General features: G+C 45.5%; 1 protein-coding gene across 5 annotated transcripts in view; it reads right to left on the reverse strand.

Moving 5' to 3' along the window:
- The window catches only part of FAM193A (family with sequence similarity 193 member A), a 52,918-nt gene extending 36,566 nt beyond the window's left edge, over positions 1–16,352 (reverse strand). Inside the window, exons 1-2 of one of the 5 annotated variants that reach the window (XM_081872620.1) lie at positions 16,037–16,352; positions 628–772 (exon numbers count right to left, since the gene is read on the reverse strand). In XM_081872620.1, coding sequence (XP_081728746.1) covers positions 628–693 — 66 coding nt within the window. In that variant the 5' untranslated portion in view covers positions 694–772; positions 16,037–16,352. Of the gene's footprint in view, positions 1–627; positions 773–2,850; positions 3,809–15,555; positions 15,643–16,036 lie in introns of those variants that run through there. The other 4 variants (XM_081872619.1, XM_081872618.1, XM_081872621.1 and 1 more) reach the window with 4 other exon arrangements.
- Positions 16,353–23,893: the final 7,541 nt, after the last annotated feature.

The raw sequence follows: 23,893 nt of genomic DNA on the forward strand, positions 1-23,893 counted from the left end.
GAGTCATATATGTGTAAAACTCTCATTATCAACTTTTCATAGAAAATGCTTCATGGTAACACAAACAAACTTTCCATATACATGTAAAAAGGCAGGGGGGTGTATTACACATCACAGTTCTACAAGATGCTGCTGTCTGCAGCAACCATGGCAGGCAACACAAAGGGTAAGTATGCTGCCACTATACAAATTTTAAGGTGCAGTTTTATGACATGTAGCAAGTCCTGCTAATCTGGGAGCAATAGTATACCTGCATGGCTACCCAGCAAAAACTACATGTACAAATATTCCCCGTGCCACAAACACAACTTTCACTTAACACTTAATGAGAACAGTTGATAGCAGAAAAGTTTCAACCCCAAGCATCTCCAATTCCTCCAGTTTTTTGGAAGCCAGTTGCTGGCTTTCCTTGCTCCCTGTCATCTTCTTCAAAAGCAAATATATATAAGGCAAATGACTAAAATAAAATGATTTGTGCACATACACAAACATATTAATATAGTACACCTATACACAGTGTTAACAATTATCTGCATCTCTTTACATATACCTGTATACAATTTGTTTTAACACCTGAACTTTCTGATTAAGATTATATATATATATAAATATATATTATTTGCTTACCTGTTCATCAACATAATCATCTATTCTTTTCTGATATTCAAGCCATGTTTCAGCAACTTGACCCATCTCCTGTTCCAACTGGTGATACTGTTGAAGCAAGTTACTATATGTATCTTCGCTACAGGAATCATGTGTTACTCCTAGCCTAACAATTAAGATAACAGTAAGTGTATAGTCTTATGTAAACAGCCTTAACTAAAATATATTAAAGCATTTTGTTCTATCAACTAGCATTTTTACTATATTCCAGAAACTTATCATACCAACAAATCCAAATAATAAATCTTGTTTATTGGTCCAGAATTGGCATTTTTTCTCAGAATTGGCATTTTTCTCATGGAAAGATTAAACATCTTGAGTAATTATTAAAGGACAAACGAAAAATAATTTAGCCAAATCCAAGAAATGAGTCATAAAAAGATGGGAAAACTTTGCAAGCCTCACTTTTGAGATCTAATGATGTATCCTGTCCTGGCATACTATAAGATGTAAATGGTTTAAACAAATAATAACAATAAATATATAATTAATTCCAATTTTATGCTATTTTTCAAACATTACTCTAGAGGGCCAATGAAATTAACTGATGGATTTAAACTAGACTAAGAAGTTGTTTTGTCTTCCCTATTTTATATTTTCTATCTTGCATTGCTTTACAAGCTAGGATGCTGATAGATCTATTAAATGAGCTAGATCAGAAGTATTACATATTGTTTCAAGGGTATTTTTGCACTGCCTTTACCTTCAGACCCAAAACTTAATGTATTCTTGACATCAATTCTACCTTTATTCTGTGCCCTTTGGGCAACATTAATGTAATTTGTCACATCAGACATTCTCTTGATGTTAAAGAAAGGAAATTCAAGTGGTCACAGCAGGGGTTGCCAACCCTTTTGGATCAGTGGGCACATTTGGAATTTTGAGAAAGTACTATGGGTGCCTGTCAAAATAAGATGGCTCTGAGGTATTTGGCATAACACAAAATGGCAGCTATAGTGGGGGCATGGCATTAACACAAAATAGTGGTTGTGTGAGTGCCGCATCTAAGAGAGCAGAAATGTGGCTGGGGAAACCCAGCCAGAAGGGTGGGGTATAAATATTATTTTTTATCATCACCATCACCATCACAATCATTATTATGGAATGCAAAATGGTGCATGTATCATGACTGCTCACAGAAAGAAATTATTTGCACCTCTTCAGAACAAGAGAGTTGGTTTCAAAAACCAAGGCGCGGCTTCCGACTGGTGGCAGGAGTTTCCTGCACTCAATTGGAAGCCGCGTTGGACGTTTGCCTTCCAAAAATAGTTTGCAAACCAGAACAGTCATTTCCGGGTCTGTGGTGTTTGGGAGCCAAAAAGTTCAAGAACTAAGCTGTTCAAAAACCAAGGTACGACTGTATTTAAAATTAGCCAGGTGCATTTTGCATCTGAGTATTAGCCACTTGCGACTAAGTGAAGATGCCTGGGTAGCATCTGACATCTCCATCATCTGGGGATCATTGGATCTTGACTGTTTTTACCCACAAATATCATCCTGTAAAATTCTTTCAGATATATTTTATCTGCAATCAGAATGAATTTCAGGGACCAAAATGCTTTTTCTGTGCAGCCTGAGCAGGAACAGTGAACATTATAGTTAATTGTTGTAGTTTGTCTTCACTTACCCCACCCCACTGCCCTGCTCACAGTTGTGAAGAATACTCTTATGCTATGAATGATCTGCGTCACTATTAAGAAAATATACATAGACTGTCCCTGGATAAAGTAACTTTTCTTCTTTAAGTTCTCAAAGTTCTTAATGTAGCTCAAGGTTGTCATCTGACCTAGCCAGATGTTTAACTGATAATCAATCATAACCAGTCCATTTGAAAAACAAGACTTTCCATTTTGGCAACTGTAACCTCGGTTTAAGGAGCCATTTGTTACCTAGCTTACAGAATGTCTAGTCACAATTCCCCTCCCTGTCCACTTCAGTTGCACTTTCTATTTATTTTTTCGAAACACATGAAATAATACACAGTTCATATAAGTGACACATTGGTAATATCACATTTTTAAAAGCAATTCTTAATTGGACACCACAAACATAAATAGGACTCAGCTCCTGCAATAAGGGTGAAAATCTTAAGTCATTTGAAAAAATAGTATTTACAAATACCGGCATGTATAGATATAGATATAATATATGTTATTTAAAGTATTGTGCTAGATTTGAACTTACATGTTTGGGGTGGGGTGGCAAAGCGGCATGCAGAAGGCAGCAGCAATCTCTCCTACTCTAGAGTTGGGCAGGGTGGCATTTCTCCTCCTGCGCCCACAGCACCAGAAATTTTAACACTGAATCTCAGTCGTGTACATGGCGACAAGACTTCTGAAACTGCTCACAATCAGACAATTCCCAGTCACAAAACACACCTAGCTCCTGGCTAATATCGAACACTGAGTGGTGATGATGCAGTTTGCCTTCTATGTGTTGCATAGAAGTATGCTTTAAAAAATCAAATCTTGATGGAACATTAATAGAATGTCAAGAGGAGACTCTTTCAGTTATATTAACTGCCTTCCTAAACGGGCATTAAATTGAGTGCCTTAACATTAAGGATCAACCCTGTCAACTAACAGTATCTTCAATACTGACATTAGTTCAGCTCTTGGGAGATTAACCACACGGACAGGTGAATTCAAACTGAAACCCAGTCTGTCAGACATAGAATCAACCATGACACACCATGTCCAATTTACATTGGGTTGATGCTACATGATACAAAACAAGTAAGAGAATTTGTCTTCAAGTTCTCATTTTGGACACAACATTTCATATAAATAGTGTGTTTTGTCTCTCCTCTAAGATGGGCAATGCTGTGTGTGATCTCCATCCGCCTAGACTTATACAGTGGTATAATACAATAGCAGCTCAACAGAATCAGCCAACTATTTCACTGAATCAGGCATCTCTAATGTAGCACACCTCACATAGATAAAAGCATGGAAGGTGGTGGTGCAATGCTTAGTTGTGCAAAGTGTTAGGATAACTAGACGACTATCACAATACTACAGTCGAACCTTGGCTCTCGAACAGAATCCGTTCCGGAAGCCTATTTGACTTCCGAAAACATTCAACAACCAAGGTGCGGCTTCTGATTGGCTGCAGGAGCTTCCTGCACTCAATCGGAAGCCACATTGGAAGTTTGGCTTCCAAAAATAGCTCGCAAAATAGAACAGTCACTTCCAGGTTTGTGGTGTTTGGGAGCCAAAACATTCGAGAACTAAGCTGTTCGAAAACCAAGATACGACTGTATACTGTACCTCTGAACTGGTCAAGATCTCACCTTTTCCAGTGGCCAATATTGCCACTTTTGGAACATGCAAATTCATATGAATTCATATGAAAATACTACAATCAGAAAATCTACTGAAAGTAATCTACAATTTAGCTACAAGAATGGGGAATGGGTGGGGAAAGCAGTCCCCTTCCTGTGTACCTGCCCTGTGTACCTGAAGTACCTGAAGTTTGCCCTGTGTACCTGAAGTTTGATTTTGTGTATCTAATGTTGTGTTTGGTATGGAGGGAGAAGTGTAAATAGAATAAATATTCTCATATCTTGAAATATATAAGATAACCATTCTGGTCTAGTTCTTACTTTCGGTCCTGCCCATTTGTGATAGTGAGTGAGATTTACTGGATGTGTGTTGTCTGCTTTTTGAACCCATGTCTGCAGCGTGAGACAGAGCATCTTTCTAGCCCTTTGCTGATGACACCAAGTTGTTCAGGGTAGTTTTTAACTAAAAGTTGCTGTGAAGCACTCCAAAAGGGGTGAATGAGCATTAAAATGATAAATCTAATTCAGTGTTAAAAAGTGCAAAGTGAAATATGCTGGGGCAAAATATCCTAACACTACATATATGCTATTGTGGTCTGAGCTGATGGTGACTGACCAAGAACCAAGATCTAAGGGATCTGGAGTGAATAGCTCAATTAAGACGCTGACCAAGGTTGTGGCAGCAGTAAAATGGAGGAATTATATTTTAGGGATCATTAGGGAAAGGATTGAAAACAGAACTGGAAAAAAGAAGGACATGTCAGCTGAACTCGGAATACTGTGTGCAATTGTGGTCACCACATCTCTTAAAGCAGTGATGTCCAACCGGTTGACCGTGATCGACAGGTAGATCCACAGGGATGCTTTTTGATCCTGTGTTTTAAAAAACTGTAGAAAAAAAAATTCTCCGCCCTGCCCTCCTCCGTTGCATCTATTGTTAGTTCTCAGTTGTATTGTGTGCGTTTGTTAGCATAGGAGTTTTCCCTCCCTAAAAAAAGCTCGACAACTCTGCCCCCTCCCCAAAAGCTCACAGATCACAGTCTCTTGGGAGTTTGACGCGCCTGTCTTAAAGGATATCATAATGCAGGATTTATTTATTTTTAGAAATGGTGGTGCATCACCTTATTATTATTTTTTAAAGATTTGCATGAGTGTTCCTGCACCATTTAAGGGAAGTACTTTTCTTTACAGAAATAAAAACCTTAGAACCTTGAAATAACGGTAATCACGCTGTGTAGGCATGAATGGACAGAATGAGACAATGTCCCTCACTGGTAGCTCCACCTATCACAGAAGCTGTGGTTTTGCAAACTGAAAGAAAAAGGTTTTTCCCAGTGAGATCCAGTGTGGTGTAATGGTTAGAGTGTCTGGAAGAATAGGACCTGGGAGACCAGAGTTCAAATCTCCACTCAGCCATGAAGTTCACTGGGTATTACTTCCTATACATGCCTAAATTTTAAGTTACACTGTGCTCTCTATATGACCTGTTTTGCTATGGCTGGTTACAATCCTCCAAGTACCACAAATTGCAAAAAGACCCAAATAAATTCTCTATGAAAAAAGAAATAGAAAGTGTCATTGCACTGAAGGGGGAAAAAAGGCAACTAGCCATTCGGGTTTTGCACCTGTAATCCAGGTTCCAGAAGCCATGTGGCAAATAGCTTTTCCATCCCAGTTTTTAACATTGCACCACACTGGCTTCCTAGAGTACTTCAGCCATGGGGCAGCTATATGAATTAAGGAAGTACCTAAATATGGGGAAAGCAAAATGTCACCTAGAGAAGGATCTGAACATGAACCACTGGTACCAAACTGTATGGAAATCAGCCTTACTAGAAAAGCTAACCAACAAACTGAAATTGACCTGGGGACAAATAAAAGAGGACACCTTCAGCCCACTGTGGCTCCCCTTTATTACACACACAGCCCAACAAGGCAACAAGAAGAACTCACTGACAGCATACAAATCAATATGGCTAACTTTACCCAACAATTCCTCTCTGCGCGCCCTCCATACATGCAAACAAAACTCACTGCAGCCAACTGAAGGCAACCATCCATGCCCTGGGCCCCCCAACCTCTCTCGATGCCAGTGAAAACCAATAAATGAATAAAGATAACCTACCCACACAAAGCTGACACAGAAACCTCACACATATACTATGTGAAAGAATGAAAGTTTACTACCCCCTCTCTTCCCCCAACCTTATACTGCATACAACATTAAAGTCTCACATCAAATATGACTAATCTGTAGAAATTACATTATGATCTGAAGATTGAGATGATGTACGTAATTTTGTAACCAATGAAAATATTTAATAAAAATCTTTTTTTAAAAAGCATTCAGATGTTTCACTGGCATCTAATGCTGGAAAATTCACAATACAAAAGGGAAAGCAAACATTCTCAGCCTTCTGTGGAGAGAAGTGGTCAGACTGGTTGAATATCCATCAATCCTTAGATGTTGAATGGCAGCTACACTGCAGGAATGCTAGAAGAACTCAAGGATGTACAGCATCAAAGTGGGAAGAAAGACATACACAGTCACGACCAAATCCAAGTGCATAAAAAGCGTTTGAAGATGATGTCAGGGCTCTTGTGGAGGCATTTTAGTTATCCAAAAACCCATTTTTATTGTTGATGTTAAACAGATAGAAAATATGTTTATAGTTAGTTACTTTGGGTGAAATATGCCCTATACTGCTTGCAATGTCACAAAATGTGAGCATTTTTTCTGGAACATTTTTCTAGGGCATATGGAAACTGAAAGGGATAATACACATTTAATTGCAACACGTGTTCACAAAAAGAAGGACACATTAGGACAACTACCACATATGAAGCACCTGCACTCTTTTAGAAATATGGATAAAAAGAGGGGCATGAGAGGATCTAGGAACATGAACACTTCATTGTAAAAATTCATGTGAACTGTTGCCATGATATGGCAGATGTAAAGATACTACTATTTGTTGAATACTGTACATCTGTAATCAGCATCCTAGATGTCCTTAGAAGAAAACTTAATAGATCTGGAAACAACAAAGCATTTCATGCTCCAAACCACTGTTTCTATCACTGCCCCTCATCGCTATGCTAGTCTATTCCATAATTTTAAAGCCTTGAGTGGTGATATAAGTAACTGAAGGAGTGAGGACCAGGGGTCCACCTGGGTCCACTTTGGAGAGCCAGGCTGGAGCCATTTTATAAGCTGAAAGCCATCTTAGAAAGCAAACTAAAAGGCTAAAAGCTATCTCTCTTCTGTTTGCAAAAGCATTCTTTGCAAATGCAGCAAATGTGGTCTGAGCACTTCACACCTGCTCTAGCTGCTGACCCAATTCCAGTAAACAGACCGAGAATAGAGCGAACAACAGGAAAGATGTAGCCCACCACAAAATAAGGTGAGAACACGGATGGCCGATGTGGTTTTACCAGGAATTGCAAAGAGGTCAGATAGATTTTAAACTTGCAGCGCCACCTAGTGGATAACGCAGCCTGGAACCGAAGGGCCACCATCAATTCTTTAATTGGTTGAGCAGGAATGTGTAAGGGGTGGGTCAAGGGCTGAACTGTGCTTTTGCCAAAAGGTATAAAAGTTGTCTGCCCCTGGTGTTCGTGGGCATTCTCTCATTTTTGCTGAATGTACCCACTTTGCTTTGCTTGTCTGACAAATAAACCAAAGTCAATAAAAAATATTGCTGCCTGGATTTTTCCATTCTGGTCTAGATTCTGAATTTACAGAATCTGAAGTCTCTAACATTTCTGGTGCCACAGGTGACTCGGATCAAGGACCTTAAGTCCTCAAAAAGACCAGAAGGCAGCTCCCTTGTCCTTTTCTAGGCAGGACGCAGGGGAAGGGCCAATAGGCCGCTTACTCCTGGCGCCACCGAGGTTTTTCTTCGGAGGAGGGCGAAGCCAATTTGACCCTTCTGCTGGATCCTGTGAGAGGAGACAACGGATTGAAGGACCGAGGTTGGGAGAACAGGGCAGAGACCAGCCGGCTGGGGTGAGTACATGGGCAAAGGGCCCTGAGGACATAGGAAACCTCCTTGGCTAAGGAGAAGGGACAGACTGATCACCTGTCCAGCGTGCTTGGTGGCAGTAAGGGTAGAGTTGGCCCCTGAAAACCACCCACGCTTAAGGATTTAAAGGTATAAGGAAGGCAGAAAGGAAAAAGGGGGGGAACCGGGAGGCTAGTGTGTGGTACAGCGTCCAGTGAAAGAGGCACTTGGTGCATGTGTGTGTGTAACCCCAGGGTATTCCCCTGGGGTAGAACCAATAAGTACTTTGTTTCCCAGCAGCGCGAGCTCGACTGGGCAAGGAAAATTGGGAACTGCATGTGTGTGTGTTTGGTGTTTGGGGACGCTGCACAAGGACCATATTAAATATGGGAGGGGGTGGCTCGAAAGGTCCAATAACTCCCCTACAGTGCATGCTGAACAATTTCAAGAAAGGATTCAGCGGAGTATCTGAAAAAATGGGGTCTGAAGCAAGCCAATGTAGTCCTTTTGAATGCTTTTGATTTGGCCCAAACTGCTTGCAATCAGAGAGAGGAGGCCTCAAAGGAATAACCACCCCCAAATTTTTCTGATGCCTGTTCCTCAGTCATCAGGCATCAAATCTTTCAGAAACATAGAGGCCCTAGCTGGGACAGGGCAACAAGGAGTATCTCTTTTGAGGCTGAGTATCTACTTAGGGAAGAGTTTCAGACTCAGATGCAGCTCTGGGAGCGATGGAGGGGATCGCTCCAGAGATCCCTTAGGTTATCCAAGTTAGTATATAGAACTAGAGTGTATATAAAGGTTTCAGATCTCTGGACCTCAATGAAGGCAAGAGTTCAGCCAGGCAGAGCTGGAGAATTCTCTGCTGAGCTGTGGCTTTGGTAGTAAGGCAAGCCTCCTAGTTTCTCCAAAGCCCATTACTGAACTGGGAAGCACATGAGCCTTGCAGACCTCCAATAGTTTTGATCCCTATAGTAACTACAGCTTGACCAGGAAGGTCAACCTAAATCCCAGAATTTAGTTAGGGAAGAGCTGGGTACCTCTGTGACCAGCGGCAGTTTGGAACACATCAGGGAAACCACCAGCAGCCCCCTAGCTTCTCTGATGACCAGTGAGAGGTGGTCTATGGCTAGGAAATACGAAATGCTTTCAGACCTATAGCAGTTACAGTTGAGACAGGGAGGACAATTTAATTGGTGTTCTTAATCAGGCACCAGCTGGATGGCTCAGAGCTCAGGTGTGTCTCAGAGAACACTGTAACAGACCCCTGGTTTGAGGCTTAGGCAGAGGAGCCTCAAGAGAAGACCTGCATCTTTGTGGCCACCACAGTTGACAAGTTAGTTGCCACAGAAAAAGGATGAGGGAACAGATGAAGAAGCAAGCCGGACACCTGAAACTGACCACAGGGTGTGAGCAGCCAAGGTCAGGTGTCTGCTGGCAGAGGTACTAGAAGTTAAAAAAAAAAAAAAAAAACCTGCATAAAACTAAAAAAAAAAAAGAGGAAGAACTTTCTCCATTTAACTTGGATGAGTTTGTGAACATGGATGAAGTTCTAGAGGTTTACGTGATAATAGAGAACCCCCCCACCCCCCTGGCTGAAGAAATATAAGACTGCTCAATGAAATTAAAGGAGCACAGGCAGGAAAACGCCTCAAGAAGCCCATTTACCAGGGATCCGAGGCAAAAGTGCCGTGGTGGCCCCCTTGGGAGGACAGGGACAGCCCCATATCCTCAAAGCTCCACCGCTGCCCCGATATGCGGCCCCAGGAGCCGAAGCAGGAAAGGGGGGGGGCTGCCAGCCAGCCCAGAAGTACACAAGGCAGAGCCCAGTGACCAGGTCCTGGATGAATTATACCCCAGTCTTACAGAATTGAGGAAAAAGATGAGCAAATACAGAAGTTCGACCACTATGTATCGAGATGCTGCAGACGCTTATCACAGGGGTCGAGAAAAAGCCTTTTGAAAGTACCTAAAACAGTGCAGATCCAATCAGCCCACGTCCAGTGTAGAGGCAGGGACAACAGTCCTGACCCCCCTTCGCGTGGTTTTTGACAATCCACCACCTCCACCCCCTGCACCTCCGGCAGGGCAAGACGGTGCTCACAATGTCTCTGCCCCACCTGCCCCGCCACCGCAGCCTAGGACATTCACCCTTCAATATGTCCCCCTCACCACCATTGATTTGATGAATTGGAAGACCCACAGTCCTGCGTTTGCTGAGAAGCCCCAGGCAATGGTGGACTTGCTGTCCTCCATATTTGCAGCACATGAGCCTACCTGGACAGACTGTCAGCAATTGCTGAACACTCTCTTTACTTCAGAGGAAAGGAGGAGAATTAATACACAGGCTCTAGAACACCTAAAAGAACAGCAGGTTCAGGAGGCAGAGTGGCCTCAACGATATCCCTTAACCAACCCACAGTGGGACCCAAATAATGTGGACAATCGCAATGCTCTAAGTACCTATCATAGGACAATGTGCAAAGGACATTAGAACCAAAATCCAAAAACAGCCTGAGTTCCAGGGCATGTGCAGATCTCAGATCATGGCCATCGCCCAGAAGGTGTTTGAACAAAGAGGAGAGACTGAGAAGAGGGAAAAAAAAGCAGTGGAGGAAAGAAAAGGCAGCAGTGTTAGGCACGACAATGGCTCACAGCCCAGGGACCTGAGGGGTCCGCCGTAGCCATTCAGAGACCCGCAGCCAAGGGGAGGAAGATGCCTGCTCAGCAACAGCAAGGCCATAAGAATTACCCCTGTAAAAGGCTGCATGGAGCCAATTGGGAAGTCTGGTCAAAATGCATGTATTACTGACTGGCAGAAAAGCAGCTATGGGAAAGTACACAGGCTGAAACAGGCTTTGCCCAGCCCATTAAGAAGTTTACAGGCGCAGTGGAGGCTTGTGAAGCAGACGTGGTTGATGCTCTTGAGCAGCCGTGGGTTGTGTGGCAAGCAGTGAAGACGGCATGTCAGGCCGCAGTAGAAGCCAGACCAGAGGGGCCTAGAGGATGCCCAGAAAGAGTACCAAGCCCAGAGGGGGCTGAGTACCAAGCCCAGAGGGGGCTGAGGTTGCTTTGGGAAGTTGTTTCTATGGTTCAATGCATCTGTGTGATGGACTGTGTGTTGGAGAAAGGCTGAAAAGGCAGTGGCAAGCTGTTCCTCAGGCAATAGAGCACCCAAAAGTGGGGGTGCAGGCCAGGCAAGCCATTCCAAGAGTTCTGAGGAGGCCAAAGTCTCCAAGAGTTATTTGTCCTTTGAGGTGAAGTCCAACAGCGAAAGGCATTGCCATGCAATTGGCAGCTGGATGCAAGGCTAACATCTATACTGATTCTAAATATGCCTTCTTAACCCTGCATGCGCATGGCGCCCTATGGAAAGAGCCGGGAAAGCTCTGAAATACGGTCCAGAAGTTGAGACGTTACTAGAAGCTGTATGGGCCCCCAAAGAGATTGATGTGATGCACTGCAAAGGCCATAGCAGAGGTCGGGACATGGTCACCACCGCCCTCAACCCAGCTACCCTGTTGCCGGTAGGAGAAGGTGAGGAGCAGACACACGATTGCATTGAGATTATGGACACAAGACTGGACCAGGAGAAGTGGCCAAGGGAAATCGATTGGCAGACAGAGTGGCCAAGGAAGCAGCCCGGTAACCAGCCCCAGCCTCAGTTATTGGAGCAGTGGTCCCAGAAGCGATCTTAAGCACTGCTAACAAACCAGATACTATGAGTCCACCCACATGAGGCCAGATGCCACAACCAAGCAGCTGGAGAAGTATGTCTATATAGCCAACCTTTATCAACTGGCAGCCCAGATTTCCAGGAAATGCCTGCTATGCCAAAAGAATAATCCCAGAACTCACTCCAGATGATGTGGAACCGCGTTACACCCTTGATGAACGGCAGTGGGCCAGCCAAGAAGGAGCAACGCTCCAGGAAGGACCAGACAGCCGTGTTTTTGGTGCCCCAGCATCTGGCCAGCGTGATTGTGAAGAATTACCACGAATCCACCCATTTGGGAAGCCCAGCTGCTAAAGCACATAACTAACTGCTGCTATATCCCAAAACTGTGTCCTGTGCACCAACCAAGAGACTGAGATCACCCTTTGAGCTTTTGTATGGCAGGCCACCTCCTTTCGTCCGAGACATCCCCGCCAGTTTGGGGCAGATGAAAAAATCACATCACCCAAGGACAAGTGCAATCCCTTTGTTTGTCGTGTGTGTGTTTGCTTCCTTTCCAGGTATTCCCTCGAGCGTACATCGTGCAGTCCCGCGGCAGTCTCACTGAGCCGGTTCACCAGTTCCTCTGGGTGACAGCGTCTGGCGACCCCCTCATCCCCAACTGCAGTGAAAGTAGCCGAGGTGATCCCCTGGGTACATCACACGCGTCTGAAATCCTGCTGACCCTCTGAAGCTGATCATCACCTTGTGTTTGACGCTACCGGGAATGCGTTGAGCCACGGGCAACGAGATCCTGCGACTACTCATCACAAGGACAGTCACAAAGACTTTATCTTTTCTCTCTTATTTTCTGTATTGATTTGCTCTATGTCTTATTGCCCTGACCCTACCGAGGCATACCAACCCTATTGGCCTGCTGACCTCTGCTATGACTGGTTCGTCTTGCCGGTGGTAAGGGACGGCATACGCGTTGGCTCTTGGGAACGAGGGTTCAATAGGGCGGCCGCAGTACAGCATCCCACTCTCCCACTGTGGCTCTTTATTCACTGCATTGCCCAGCGCACTTGGATGTGGCTCCTCCGGAGAGCTGCAGGATCGGTCGAAATCTATCGAGTTCTAGACTGCTCTTGTGGTTGTGGGAGAATAGCCCGCTGGTTACATGGTAAAGCGATATATCAACCCCATTTGACAAACCAGGCCAAAATCTTACTCCAGGTGTTGCATGGGAGGGTGTCTGAATCAGGTGCACATTAAAATTGCTGAACAGGTGTCTATAAATTCTGCAGCACCACCTCTGATTATTGTGGTGGCTCGAGTCTCCCAAAATCCCAGAATACTGCCTGAACTACTGGGCCTGGTAACTCCACACCTAATACCCTTGAATGTGGCAGGGTATTCTTGTGACTGCATAAGAGTTGCCACCCAGTAGACAGACAGGGCACCTAGTTCCAGAAGAATTGGATGGGAGGGGTGCCCGAGGGCAGCGTCCCCAGCGTAGAGACTTGCTCTCCAGCAAATTTAGAGGCACCACTAGGACTTTTGGTATTGGGACCAGAACCCCTTGATATAGTCACCCCGTGTGTCAGGCCGTTGCAGGGATGGATATATTCTTGTGGGTGCAACATCATTTACGTGGAAGAAGAAGCCCCTTTTGGATATAGTATTCTCCCAAGAAACCACAGGGGTCTCCACCCACCGGGAATGGTTGGGAAGTTGATCCAAGTGGTAGGAGCTTCCGAAATAAGGTGGAGAGTCACCCCTGAGGCCCAGCAAATAATTGAATATGAATATCAGTGGGCCCTTCAGCAGTAAAAGAATATTAGGAATGACCCCGAGTATTGGTGGGAGGAACTATGGAAATATTGAGGTTGGTGGGTAGGAGTGGTATGTACTGCCCTATTTCTTTGGATGTTCATGTATTTTTGCTGGCATTGGCCAAAGCGGGAAAGAGTCCCCTGGCCTCCCATGCCAACTTTTCCCATCTGGCTCTCTATGATGTGGTACCTATTGATCCATCAAAACGAAAATGATGAACCGGAATTGGTCAGCATTTTCGTGATGGAAAGGGGGGAATGAAGGAGTGAGGACCAGGGGTCCACCTGGGTCCACTTTGGAGAGCCAGGCTGGAGCCATTTTATAAGCTGAAAGCCATCTTAGAAAGCAAACTAAAAGGCTAAAAGCTATCTCTCTTCTGTTTGCAAAAGCATTCTTTGCAAATGCAGCAAATGTGGTCTGAGCACTTCACACCTGCTCTAGCTGCTGACCCAATTCCAGTAAACAGACCGAGAATAGAGCGAACAACAGGAAAGATGTAGCCCACCACAAAATAAGGTGAGAACACGGATGGCCGATGTGGTTTTACCAGGAATTGCAAAGAGGTCAGATAGATTTTAAACTTGCAGCGCCACCTAGTGGATAACGCAGCCTGGAACCGAAGGGCCACCATCAATTCTTTAATTGGTTGAGCAGGAATGTGTAAGGGGTGGGTCAAGGGCTGAACTGTGCTTTTGCCAAAAGGTATAAAAGTTGTCTGCCCCTGGTGTTCGTGGGCATTCTCTCATTTTTGCTGAATGTACCCACTTTGCTTTGCTTGTCTGACAAATAAACCAAAGTCAATAAAAAATATTGCTGCCTGGATTTTTCCATTCTGGTCTAGATTCTGAATTTACAGAATCTGAAGTCTCTAACATAACCACACTTTGATTTCCAATTTAGTAATAATATGATCAGAAGAAAGTTACACTCTTCAATGCACGTGCAGATAGCATTCAGAGTAACACTTTTTCTATATGCATATAGGAAAAGAGACCTGGGAAACTCTGGAAGCAGAACGTACTGTCTCTCATGAAGTATCCCTGTGCTTGCCAGCCACCAGCAATTTCACTTCTACCTGCTGGTAGCACTTCCAAATTGTCAGCAGTTTAGCCACTGAGCTCAGGCCATCTTTCCCAAAGCTTGCTCACTGGTCTATACACTGCAAGCTGCATTCTCACCCCTCTCTAGCATAAAGGGGGAAACCTGCCAAAATGCAAGATCAATATTTTTAGACTTTTGACGGCTGAAGCAGTTATCTGAATTAATATTGGAAACATGTTTCACTCTAATATGTAAAAAGGTTTCCCCTTAGCTATGAATTCTGTGCTCCAAGAGAAGCTTTCACCTTGTTTCTAGAAATCACTGCTCTGACCATCATCTGATTAGTAGCAGAAAAAAACTGAAAAATGCAGATAACCCAATTCTCATGCAGATAAGTAGAAGATTGTTAATCATGCAATTTTGCTGTGTCCATGTCAAGACTGACTGAATTGCATTCTGTGGATATAGACGCAGAAAAAACTACTTGTCCAGAGGACACTGACTGAAAGGGGGCGAACACAGCCAAGCCATGCAGGGATATAGGCAGCACCCCTTGGGAGAGGCTCACAGAAGCCTTTATCTCACAACCCTTTGGGAGTTTCTGCTCTGAATGACAGGCAGGCGTTCCTCATCCACCCAAAATAAAAACAAAAATAAATAAATCCAGGCCTCCACAGATACGGTCTTCTCAGGACAGAATACTTTCTTTCCTACTTTCCATATGTAAGCATACAAGTTTAATTTATCTAAGTAACAGTTACTGATAACGTACGGGGAAAAGTACCTGCCCACCAAGAATGAGAGATGAAAAATAATTTGAGCAAAGGAAAAATAGGCCGCTACCGCGTTCTTTTCTAAGTACGGGCTTTACATACTTCCCTATTTTATTGAGCTGGGGGCTCAAATCCTGATTTTAGAGGAGCCGGTGCCTCTGCCAGCTTGAAGGTTTTACCCCAAAGCGAGTCTTTCGATCCTAGGGTTTTCCGAACCCCAAGACTTGTTTTGTGCCCGAACTACGCTGGCCAAGGGAGCCACGGGTCTCTTCCTCTGGGCTTCGAGGAAGTTTTTACCTGGTTTTTAGCGGTGCCGCTGCCGGGCGAACCAAGAGGCCCCTTCAAATGAACGGAAGCGAGCGACCCTCCTCGGGGGCAGCCCAGTCCGAAGACCCCGCAAGCGCCGCGGCCTCCCTCGCGCCCCCCTTCCGCGCAAAAGCCCCAGCGGCGGGCAGCAGCGGGGTTTAAGGAAGGCGGCTCCGAAGGCCGCTCTCCCGGGCGACGGCGCCCTCCCCGCCGCTGCCCCTCAACCCCGGCAGGAGACAAAGGCGAGGCCTCGGAGGCCCAAAGTCAAGGGCGGCCTATTGCGGGGAGGGAGAAAGACAGCTACGCCAGGCCGCTCACAAGCCGCCTCGGCTCCGCCAAGCTGTGAGGGGGAAACGGAGGCTGACACAAAGAAGATGGTGCAGGCCGCGCCCTAAAGCGGGCGCCGCGCCCCGTCACGAGCGGCGGGAGCCTCCCCCCCCCAACCCGGCGCCCCGCGCCCCGCCGAGCTCACCTCACTCAGGGGTTGCCTTCCCGCGGCCGCGCGCCACTAGGCCAGAAAGCCAGGCCAGGGACTGCGACGGAGGCGGAGAGGGCGGCGCAATCCCTGCCGGCTCCGCTGGAGGCTGCTGCCGCCCCCCCTCCTCCTCCTCCTCCGGGGGCTCTCCGGCCGTGTTGCCGCCCCTGGAAGGATTTCTCCGCTGCTAACCAAGCCAAGACACAGGGGACCGTTCGCTTTCACGTGTCTGCGGGCGGCCGGGCTGCAGTGCTGGCCGAGGCTGGCTGCTCCCGACACCCGCATCGCCCCTGCGCTCCCTCCATTCAGAACCGGCCCAAAGCGACCCCGCCGCCCGGCTGGCCAGGAAGGGAGCCCGAGAGGGGCTTCGCAGGAAGGGGGGGCCCTCTCGTGTGAAAACGAAGGAAAACCAACCCTCCTCCGGCTGGCTGTTTGTGACCGAAAGTAGTAATAACTACGCTTAACGGTCAACTAGAGTTCCCGCGCCTAGAGACTTTTAGGTGTGATGACGATGATGATTACTACTACTACTATTGAACGCCATTCCCCGCCAAATCTATTTTATGGACTTTTAATAATGACCCTACTAGAACCAAAGATCTTGGACAACATGACTCGACACCAAACTGCAAAGACACACGGTTTAATGCAGGCATGTCCAAAGTCCGTTTCAGGGGCCTAATTCGGCCCTCCAGTCAGTTTAATCCGGTTCCTGTGGCAGCTTATTTCCTGGGGTAAAATCCTAAAAACCTCAACAACTTCAATACTTAAAAAAGGTCAACTTTGGTCAGCCCTTCACAGATTGGACACCACTGGTTTAATGGGTTTTGATGAATTTTTAGCGCAAGTTAACATAGCCCATGGAAACAAAAAGTGGGCAGGAAAGGGGAGAAAACTTCCTCCAGGTGTTGCAAAAGTACCTTTTGTTGTGCTCAAGTTGCTCTGAATATTAATTCTTTCAAGATCACAACAGACTTTCGAGCCTGGTCTCCAAAAGAGTGAGTTCAGACAGTGGCCGCCAATGTGTTTGGGGTCTGTGGGCACTTTTGGGATGCTGAGAGTCTGTGGGCGCCGGTGACACGATGGCTGCTGTGAGCACAAAATGGCTGTCATGCTTAAAAGAGCCCAATGGGGGGGGGGGGCAGCAGCTCCATGCAAATATGGAAAACTTTAATTTAAAAATGCTTGAAATGAATAAGCAGCTGTCAGGGACTGGTCAGATGAGGAGGTGAGGGGCACCTCAAGATGCGTCCAGGAGTTGGAGTGAAACAAGAATATTGAGGGGTCCCTTCAAGGAGTTCAGCTTCTTAAGGAAGACTGGACCTTCGGAGAGAGTATCTTTTAAGGCTCAAACCGGTCAGAAAATGAACACAGACCAGACCAGGATATACAAAAGCAAAGCAGCTATAAGCCTGATCTTTATTAACTGCTGCAACAGGGTGCTCACTGCCACACAGGAGGCAGGAGGGACCCAGGACAAAGGTGTGCAAGCCCTTATATAGACTTTTGAACAGCCCACCCCTCCATATACTGTATCATACGTACATCACAGAAGGGGTGTAGCCCAAACCACCCTCCAATACATCATACGTATATCAGAAAAGGGGCGGACTACAGAAATCTGAGTGCTTTGTTTTTATCCTGTCTGCCAGGTTACCTGATTGGATTACCTGGGCATCCTGGCCACTCTTTTGTTATGATAACTACTCAGTCCCTGAATACAGGTCACAGGCTCACCCTATTCATATCTTAGATCAGTGTTTCCCAACCTTTTTTGGGCAAAGGCACACTTGTTTCATGAAAAAAATCTCGAGGCACACCACCATTAGAAAATGTTTAAAAAATTAACTCTGTGCCTATATTGACTATATATACAGTGGTGCCCCGCAAGACGAATGCCTCGCAAGACTGAAAACCCGCAAGACGAAAGGGTTTTCCGTTTTTTGAGGCACTTCGCAAGATGAATTTCCCTATGGGCTTGCTTCGCAAGAAGAAAGCCTATAGGGAAATCTCCAGGGACCTCTTTTAAATGCTGGCGGTGGGGAGCAAAGCCTTCCCCCCCCCGGCCTTCAGAAGAGGTCCAGGAAGGCCGGCGGGGGCCGAAAGGCTTTGCTCCCCACCGCCAGCATTTTAAAAGCAGTCCGGGATAGCAGGGAAGCGCTTCCCGCTATCCTGGACGGCTTTTGAAGGCAGGCGGGGGGAGCAAAGACTTTTGTTCCCCCGCCCGCCTTCAGAAGAGGTCCAGGACCTCTTCTGAAGGCTGGCGGGGGGTGAAAGTCTTTGCTCCCCCCTGCCTGCCTTCCCGGGAGAGCGGAGAAACGCAGCGTGTTTCTCCGCTGTCCCGGACAGCTTTTGAAGGCAGGCAGAGGGGAGCAAAGACTTTTGCCCCCCGCCCGCATTCAGAAGAGGTCCAGGACCTCTTCTGAAGGCTGGCGGGGGGCAAAAGTCTTTGCTCCCCCTGCCTGCCTTCCCGGGAGAGCGTAGAAACGCAGCACGTTTCTCCTCTGTCCCGGACGGCTTTTGAAGGGGGGGAGCAAAGACTTTTCGCTCTCCCGGGAAGGCAGGCACGGGGGAGCAAAGACCTTTGGACCCCGCCCGCCTTCAGAAGAGGCCCTGGACCTCTTCTGAAGGCGGGCGGGGGGCGAAAGTCTTTGCTCCCCTCTGCCTGCCTTCAAAAGCTGTCCGGGACAGCGGAGAAACACGCTGCGTTTCTCCGCTCTCCCGGGAAGGCAGGCAGGGGGGAAGCAAAGAGGTCCTGGACCTCTTCTGAAGGCGGGCGGGGGGCAAAAGTCTAATTCTAATTTCAATGAGTGTGCCCTCCCACGGCACACCAGGCAACGTCTCGCGGCACACTAGTGTGCCGCGGAACACCGGTTGGGAAACACTGTCTTAGATGTGCCCTTGAGATAGGATTTGCGAGCAAAGAGGCAATGGGGAGGTTCCCCATTTCCTTCAACCTTGCAGAGAAATATTTGAGGTCATTTGGAAGAGACAAATGGTTTCGGGACTTTTTCTGTGGGTCTCAGACATGTGGTCTATACATTTATGTATATGCTTGCTTGGTACATTTATGAACATTTACTTTATAAATATAAGACCTTAAAATTCTTATAACAGGAGCAAGCTAGCAGAACCAGGCGTTTTATCCATTGCATAGAGCTGAAAACCAAACGGGTAGAAGGAGTCCCTTGGCAGCCACCATAAGTAGGAGGGGTCTCTGGGCAACAGCTCAGCTATGAAGGAGTACTCTACATTGATACTAAATAAATGAACTGATAAAGAAGCTCACTGCATGCCTGGTTTCTCTCGGCTGTTAGCCAAGCGTGCTGCCTGTTGGCTCCCACGCAACAGATGGAACAGTGGCTAAACTTTCCCCATAAATCTCATCCCCTCCCCCAAAACCACCTAAACATTTATTGCTGTGGGTGAGGACGTATGAAGGAGAGGGGCGGGCTGCCCTGGGCACCACTCGGGGGGGGGGTGTGACAAGATGGCCCACTGCACCCCCCCAGCTGTAGAGCAGCCGAGGACATGTGTGCAGTTAGTATGGGCGCCACTCACGTGGCATCCGTACGGACTGCCGCTCTCACGCGCCGTCTGTGCAAGCGTCCATACGGGCTGCCTCTTGCACAGTGACCATATGAGCTGCCATGCGTGCGCAGTCCGTACGGCATGCCGCTTGTGCGCAGCTGGGTGGTTCGCCCCACCCCTTGGCATCCCGCCCCAGGTGCCGGAGAGGGTTCCTCCGCCACTGTGTGGGTGAGGTGTTGTAGATTAGAACTAGAAAATAAATCATAAATAGTTCAAAATTATTCCAGAACTCTATTTATATAGTGCTGGTTAGCTAGTAATCATTCAATTTTATTTATTTAAATATCTAACTTTTTAGGCAAAAAAGGCTCCCCAAGTGGCAATGAAGATCAGTAAAAAAAAGTACAGTACCTGTCCATAGGCTTACAATTGGAAGGTGGGAAGACACAAAAAGAAAATAGGGGGAAATAAGCAAATACGTGGAACACAGCTCACCAGAGTTGGAAAATATTGCCCTACTAGTGTAGTGATTGATGCAGAACATCTACTGCAATGTGCGGGAAAGAATAAGCAAGCAGAGTGTTTCAAGTCCAGGGAACAGTCAGTCAATCAACAAAGGTAAAAATAGTCCTAACCCTAACCCCACCCTGACAAACCCAAAACACAGGATCAAGATTCTACTTCCGTTAGCTAACCATGAGGTTTGCCAAGGAACCTGGCTCATGCATTTTCTTTCTCTCTTATAGGTGTTAATAAAAAGGTTGACATAATAAAAAGGCTAATATGACAGGAAACCCACCATTATGAACCTTGATGACAAGCCTGATTCCAGCCTCCTCTCCTGTAAGGCCTTCAGGCATATCCTGACCTATTCACACCTGACCTAAACATTAACACATGCAAATTTAGTTGCCAAGTATAGGATACTCGGCTCCTCGATGTGAGTCAACCACACATGATTTGTGGGGTTTTTTTTAAATAATATTTATTACTTTTAAACACTATAAAAAAAGAGAAAGAGAAAAGAAGAAAAAAGAAAACAATACAATACAATGTATAAACATTACACAACACAACACTAACACAATAAACTAAATAAAGCCAAACAAAAACAATTTAAAACACACATCATACAATTTCAATGTCATATCTTTCATTTACTTGTTTCAACAACCTCCTCATACCTCCCTTTTTGTATTCCACTTCTGTTAATTGTTTCAGCAATTCCTTTCCATCTTTCTCTGTTTTCTGTCCTATATTTATCTTAACATATTCTAACTTTATTTTTCCCTAATACTCTAATAATCTATCTATACTTAATTCCTTATAACATTTCTACTAAAGCCATATAACTTCATTCCAACATTTTTCCAACATTCGTCAATTTTACAATATTTCTATAAATAGTCTTTAAACTTTTTCCAATCTTCTTCCACCGTCTCTTCTCCCTGGTCTCGGATTCTGCCAGCCATTTCCACCAATTATAGTCCATCAACCTGGTGATCTTCTGTCCGAGGCTCTTAACTCTTTTCCAAGTCCCTTCTGCAAGTCTTCTTCGTGCTTATACAGGAACTTTGCTTTGTCTTCTACTGACCTTATTTTTATTTTCCTTCCTTTGAGGCTGAAGAGTAGATCTCGGGGAAACTCCCTCCTAAAGATGCTTTTATTCCTTCTCGACAGGGCAACCAAATCTCCATAGTTAGACCTAATTTCCAAAAGGTATTTCAGAACATCTTTACTCTCTTGACTGTTGTTCTTCTAAGTTCTTCTGGTAGTTCCAACAGTCTCTTATTTTGTTCTTCTCTTTTTTCCCTCCTCTTCCAAGTCTGAATGCCCTCACAATTTTAGTCTCTTCTTCACCCAAGTCCAGGTCCCAAGAGACAGCAAATTCCTGTGTGAGGAAGTCCATCAAATCCAGTTCAAGCAGGGCTTTGATCCTCAAAATCTGTTTTTCTTTAGATTCAATCATGACAGGCATCATCTTATGATCATCAAGTTGCATCTGTGAGGCTGGGACTCTTTCTCTCTCCAATTGTGTTACTTTAGGTTCAACGACAACAGCTTTCTCCCTAGCCTTCTCCGCAGTTTGCCATGTCAAAGTAGATTCCTGTGTCAATTTCTGGATAGTTTCTGTATTGATGTTCACCTTTTGTCCCAAATTATTTATACTTTCTATATTTAAATCCAGCTTCTTGTGAAGCTGTTCCAGTGAGTCATTTATCTTACATAATGCAGCCACTAAGGCCTCTTCTGTCAACATTCTTAACCGATTCAAGGTCAGTCCCAGAATCTCACAGCTTTTTATCTTACAGCTGGAAATTCCCCCAGCTCAGCTCTTATAACAGTTTCAAAGGCTTCCTCTAGGGGGAAACAGTTTCTATTTGTATTAGTCCTTTTAAACACAGTTCAAACAATAAAGTTAGTTTCAATTTTCAGTCACTTTTACTCCTTTTTAAGAGCAGACGGAGAGAATGGAAACAATGTATCTCTCTTATTTAGCTAGCTGTCAGCGAACGTTCTATTCACTATCAATGAACAATCCAAAAACGTCAGTCCTACTAGCAGCCCGTTTCCAGGTTTGGAGCGGTGGTATTTTAACTTTCTTCGCTCTCTCCTACAGGCACACACAATCCAAAACTTCCCCCCTCTTCTCCTACTTCCAAGGGGGGTTTGATGTTTTCTACTGATGGAAATTTAGTCCTTTACAGTAGGCTTTTCAAGACTTTAGCTTACAGTCTCTTTGCTTCAGTCTATTTACAAAAGGGAAAGGCGGACTTCCTGTTTTGAACCTCCCCGTTTCGGTGCCAAATTAAGACGTTTAAAAATCCAATTCTCCGCTCTACTCACAGGTAGTTGCTTTAAAATCAAATTGTCCACAGGAAAAAGTCAGCGCTCTCCGGCAACAGCTATGCGGCTTCGCTCCGTGGAAGAAGCAGTCAATTCGAAGCACCGCGCCACTCACCCCACGTCACTCCGGATCCCCGAAACCGGGTTTCCCCGCGAGTGGGGGAGGCGCAAAAGGTGCCAGCCAAATCCCACGTTCACAAGCTTCACCCGCCTGTGATTTTTAGTGGGTCTCTGCCTTCGCCGTGGCGGCCAGACCCAGATTTCCATGAGGCAAATTCCTCCCGACCAGAGGACTTCCGCTATTACCGGAGGCGCCAACCCGGAAGTCCATCCACACATGATTTGAAGGCAGATAGCATGGGCTTACAAATCAAGTAAATAAAAATACTTAATTAACTGACCAATAGCATCATAGATAAATTTGTTCTGCTCCCCCCAACATAAAGCCTGCCCCCCCATAAATTCTGGCTATGCCCAGATGGCCATGATTTATTTTAGGGTGGGCAGGTTTTATGTTGGATGGGGAGCAGAACCAAGTTAACTGTGACAAAGTTGTAGAATGCTGTGGACAGGTTGTTGCGTTGCACATAGATTACACCTGTGCTGAGGGAACTGTGCTGGCTACCAGTAAGCTGCCAGGCCATGCTCAAGATCTTAACATATACCGTATATAGCCCTGAACAACTCAGAACCAGTTTTCCTGAAATATCACCTGCCCCTATATAAACTTGGAAGATCACTTAGCTAATCAGGATAAATTCCACTTGTGGCAGCATACCCTACAGAATAACATAGGATGGTGACTCCAAAATAGGCATTTTCTGCTGTTGCCCCTACTCTATGGAATGCCTCCCTCTTCCCTAAAATATAGCAGGAACTATCAGTTGCTTCACATTTCTTCTAAATACCTATATTTTTTCCCAAGCTCTTCCTAACTCGTGTGATTGGATTCTGCTTTATGCACTTGAATCTCTCAAAATTTTGTTTAATTTGCTTCTATACTGCTGTTTTAGTGGCTTTAGGTGGTATTTTTGTTTCACTGGTACTGGTTTTTTAAATATTGTTCATCACATGAATATATTTTTTAAACTATTAAGTAGTTCATAAACCATTTTAAATAATTATTCGATCAATAATCCAACCTGCCAAGGAAGAGGATTGGGGCTGAAATAATAAAGGAAAGCGGGAGTGCAAGGAGGCAATCTAGGAGAGTATAATATACAGTGCAGGACTATAACATGTATTTGTTTCTTATGTGACACAGACGCAGGCTTCATGGCGAATGTTTTAACTCTGAAAGCCAAATATTTTATAACAGCGTGTCTCTGTGACCCCCCCCCCCACCCTGGGAATGTTATTCTCTGGTAGAAGAGGAAGGCTCATCTCCTCCCTGGCAGCCGGGCTGAGCCAGCCTGGCCTGAGCCCCGAAATGCGCCGGCGGAAGGATCCTGCCGTCGCGTCAGCGGCCCGCCTCGC

This window comes from Podarcis erhardii (assembly GCF_964252035.2).
Source record: "Podarcis erhardii genome assembly, chromosome: 8".
In the NCBI taxonomy this organism is placed as follows: Eukaryota; Metazoa; Chordata; class Lepidosauria; order Squamata; family Lacertidae; genus Podarcis; species Podarcis erhardii.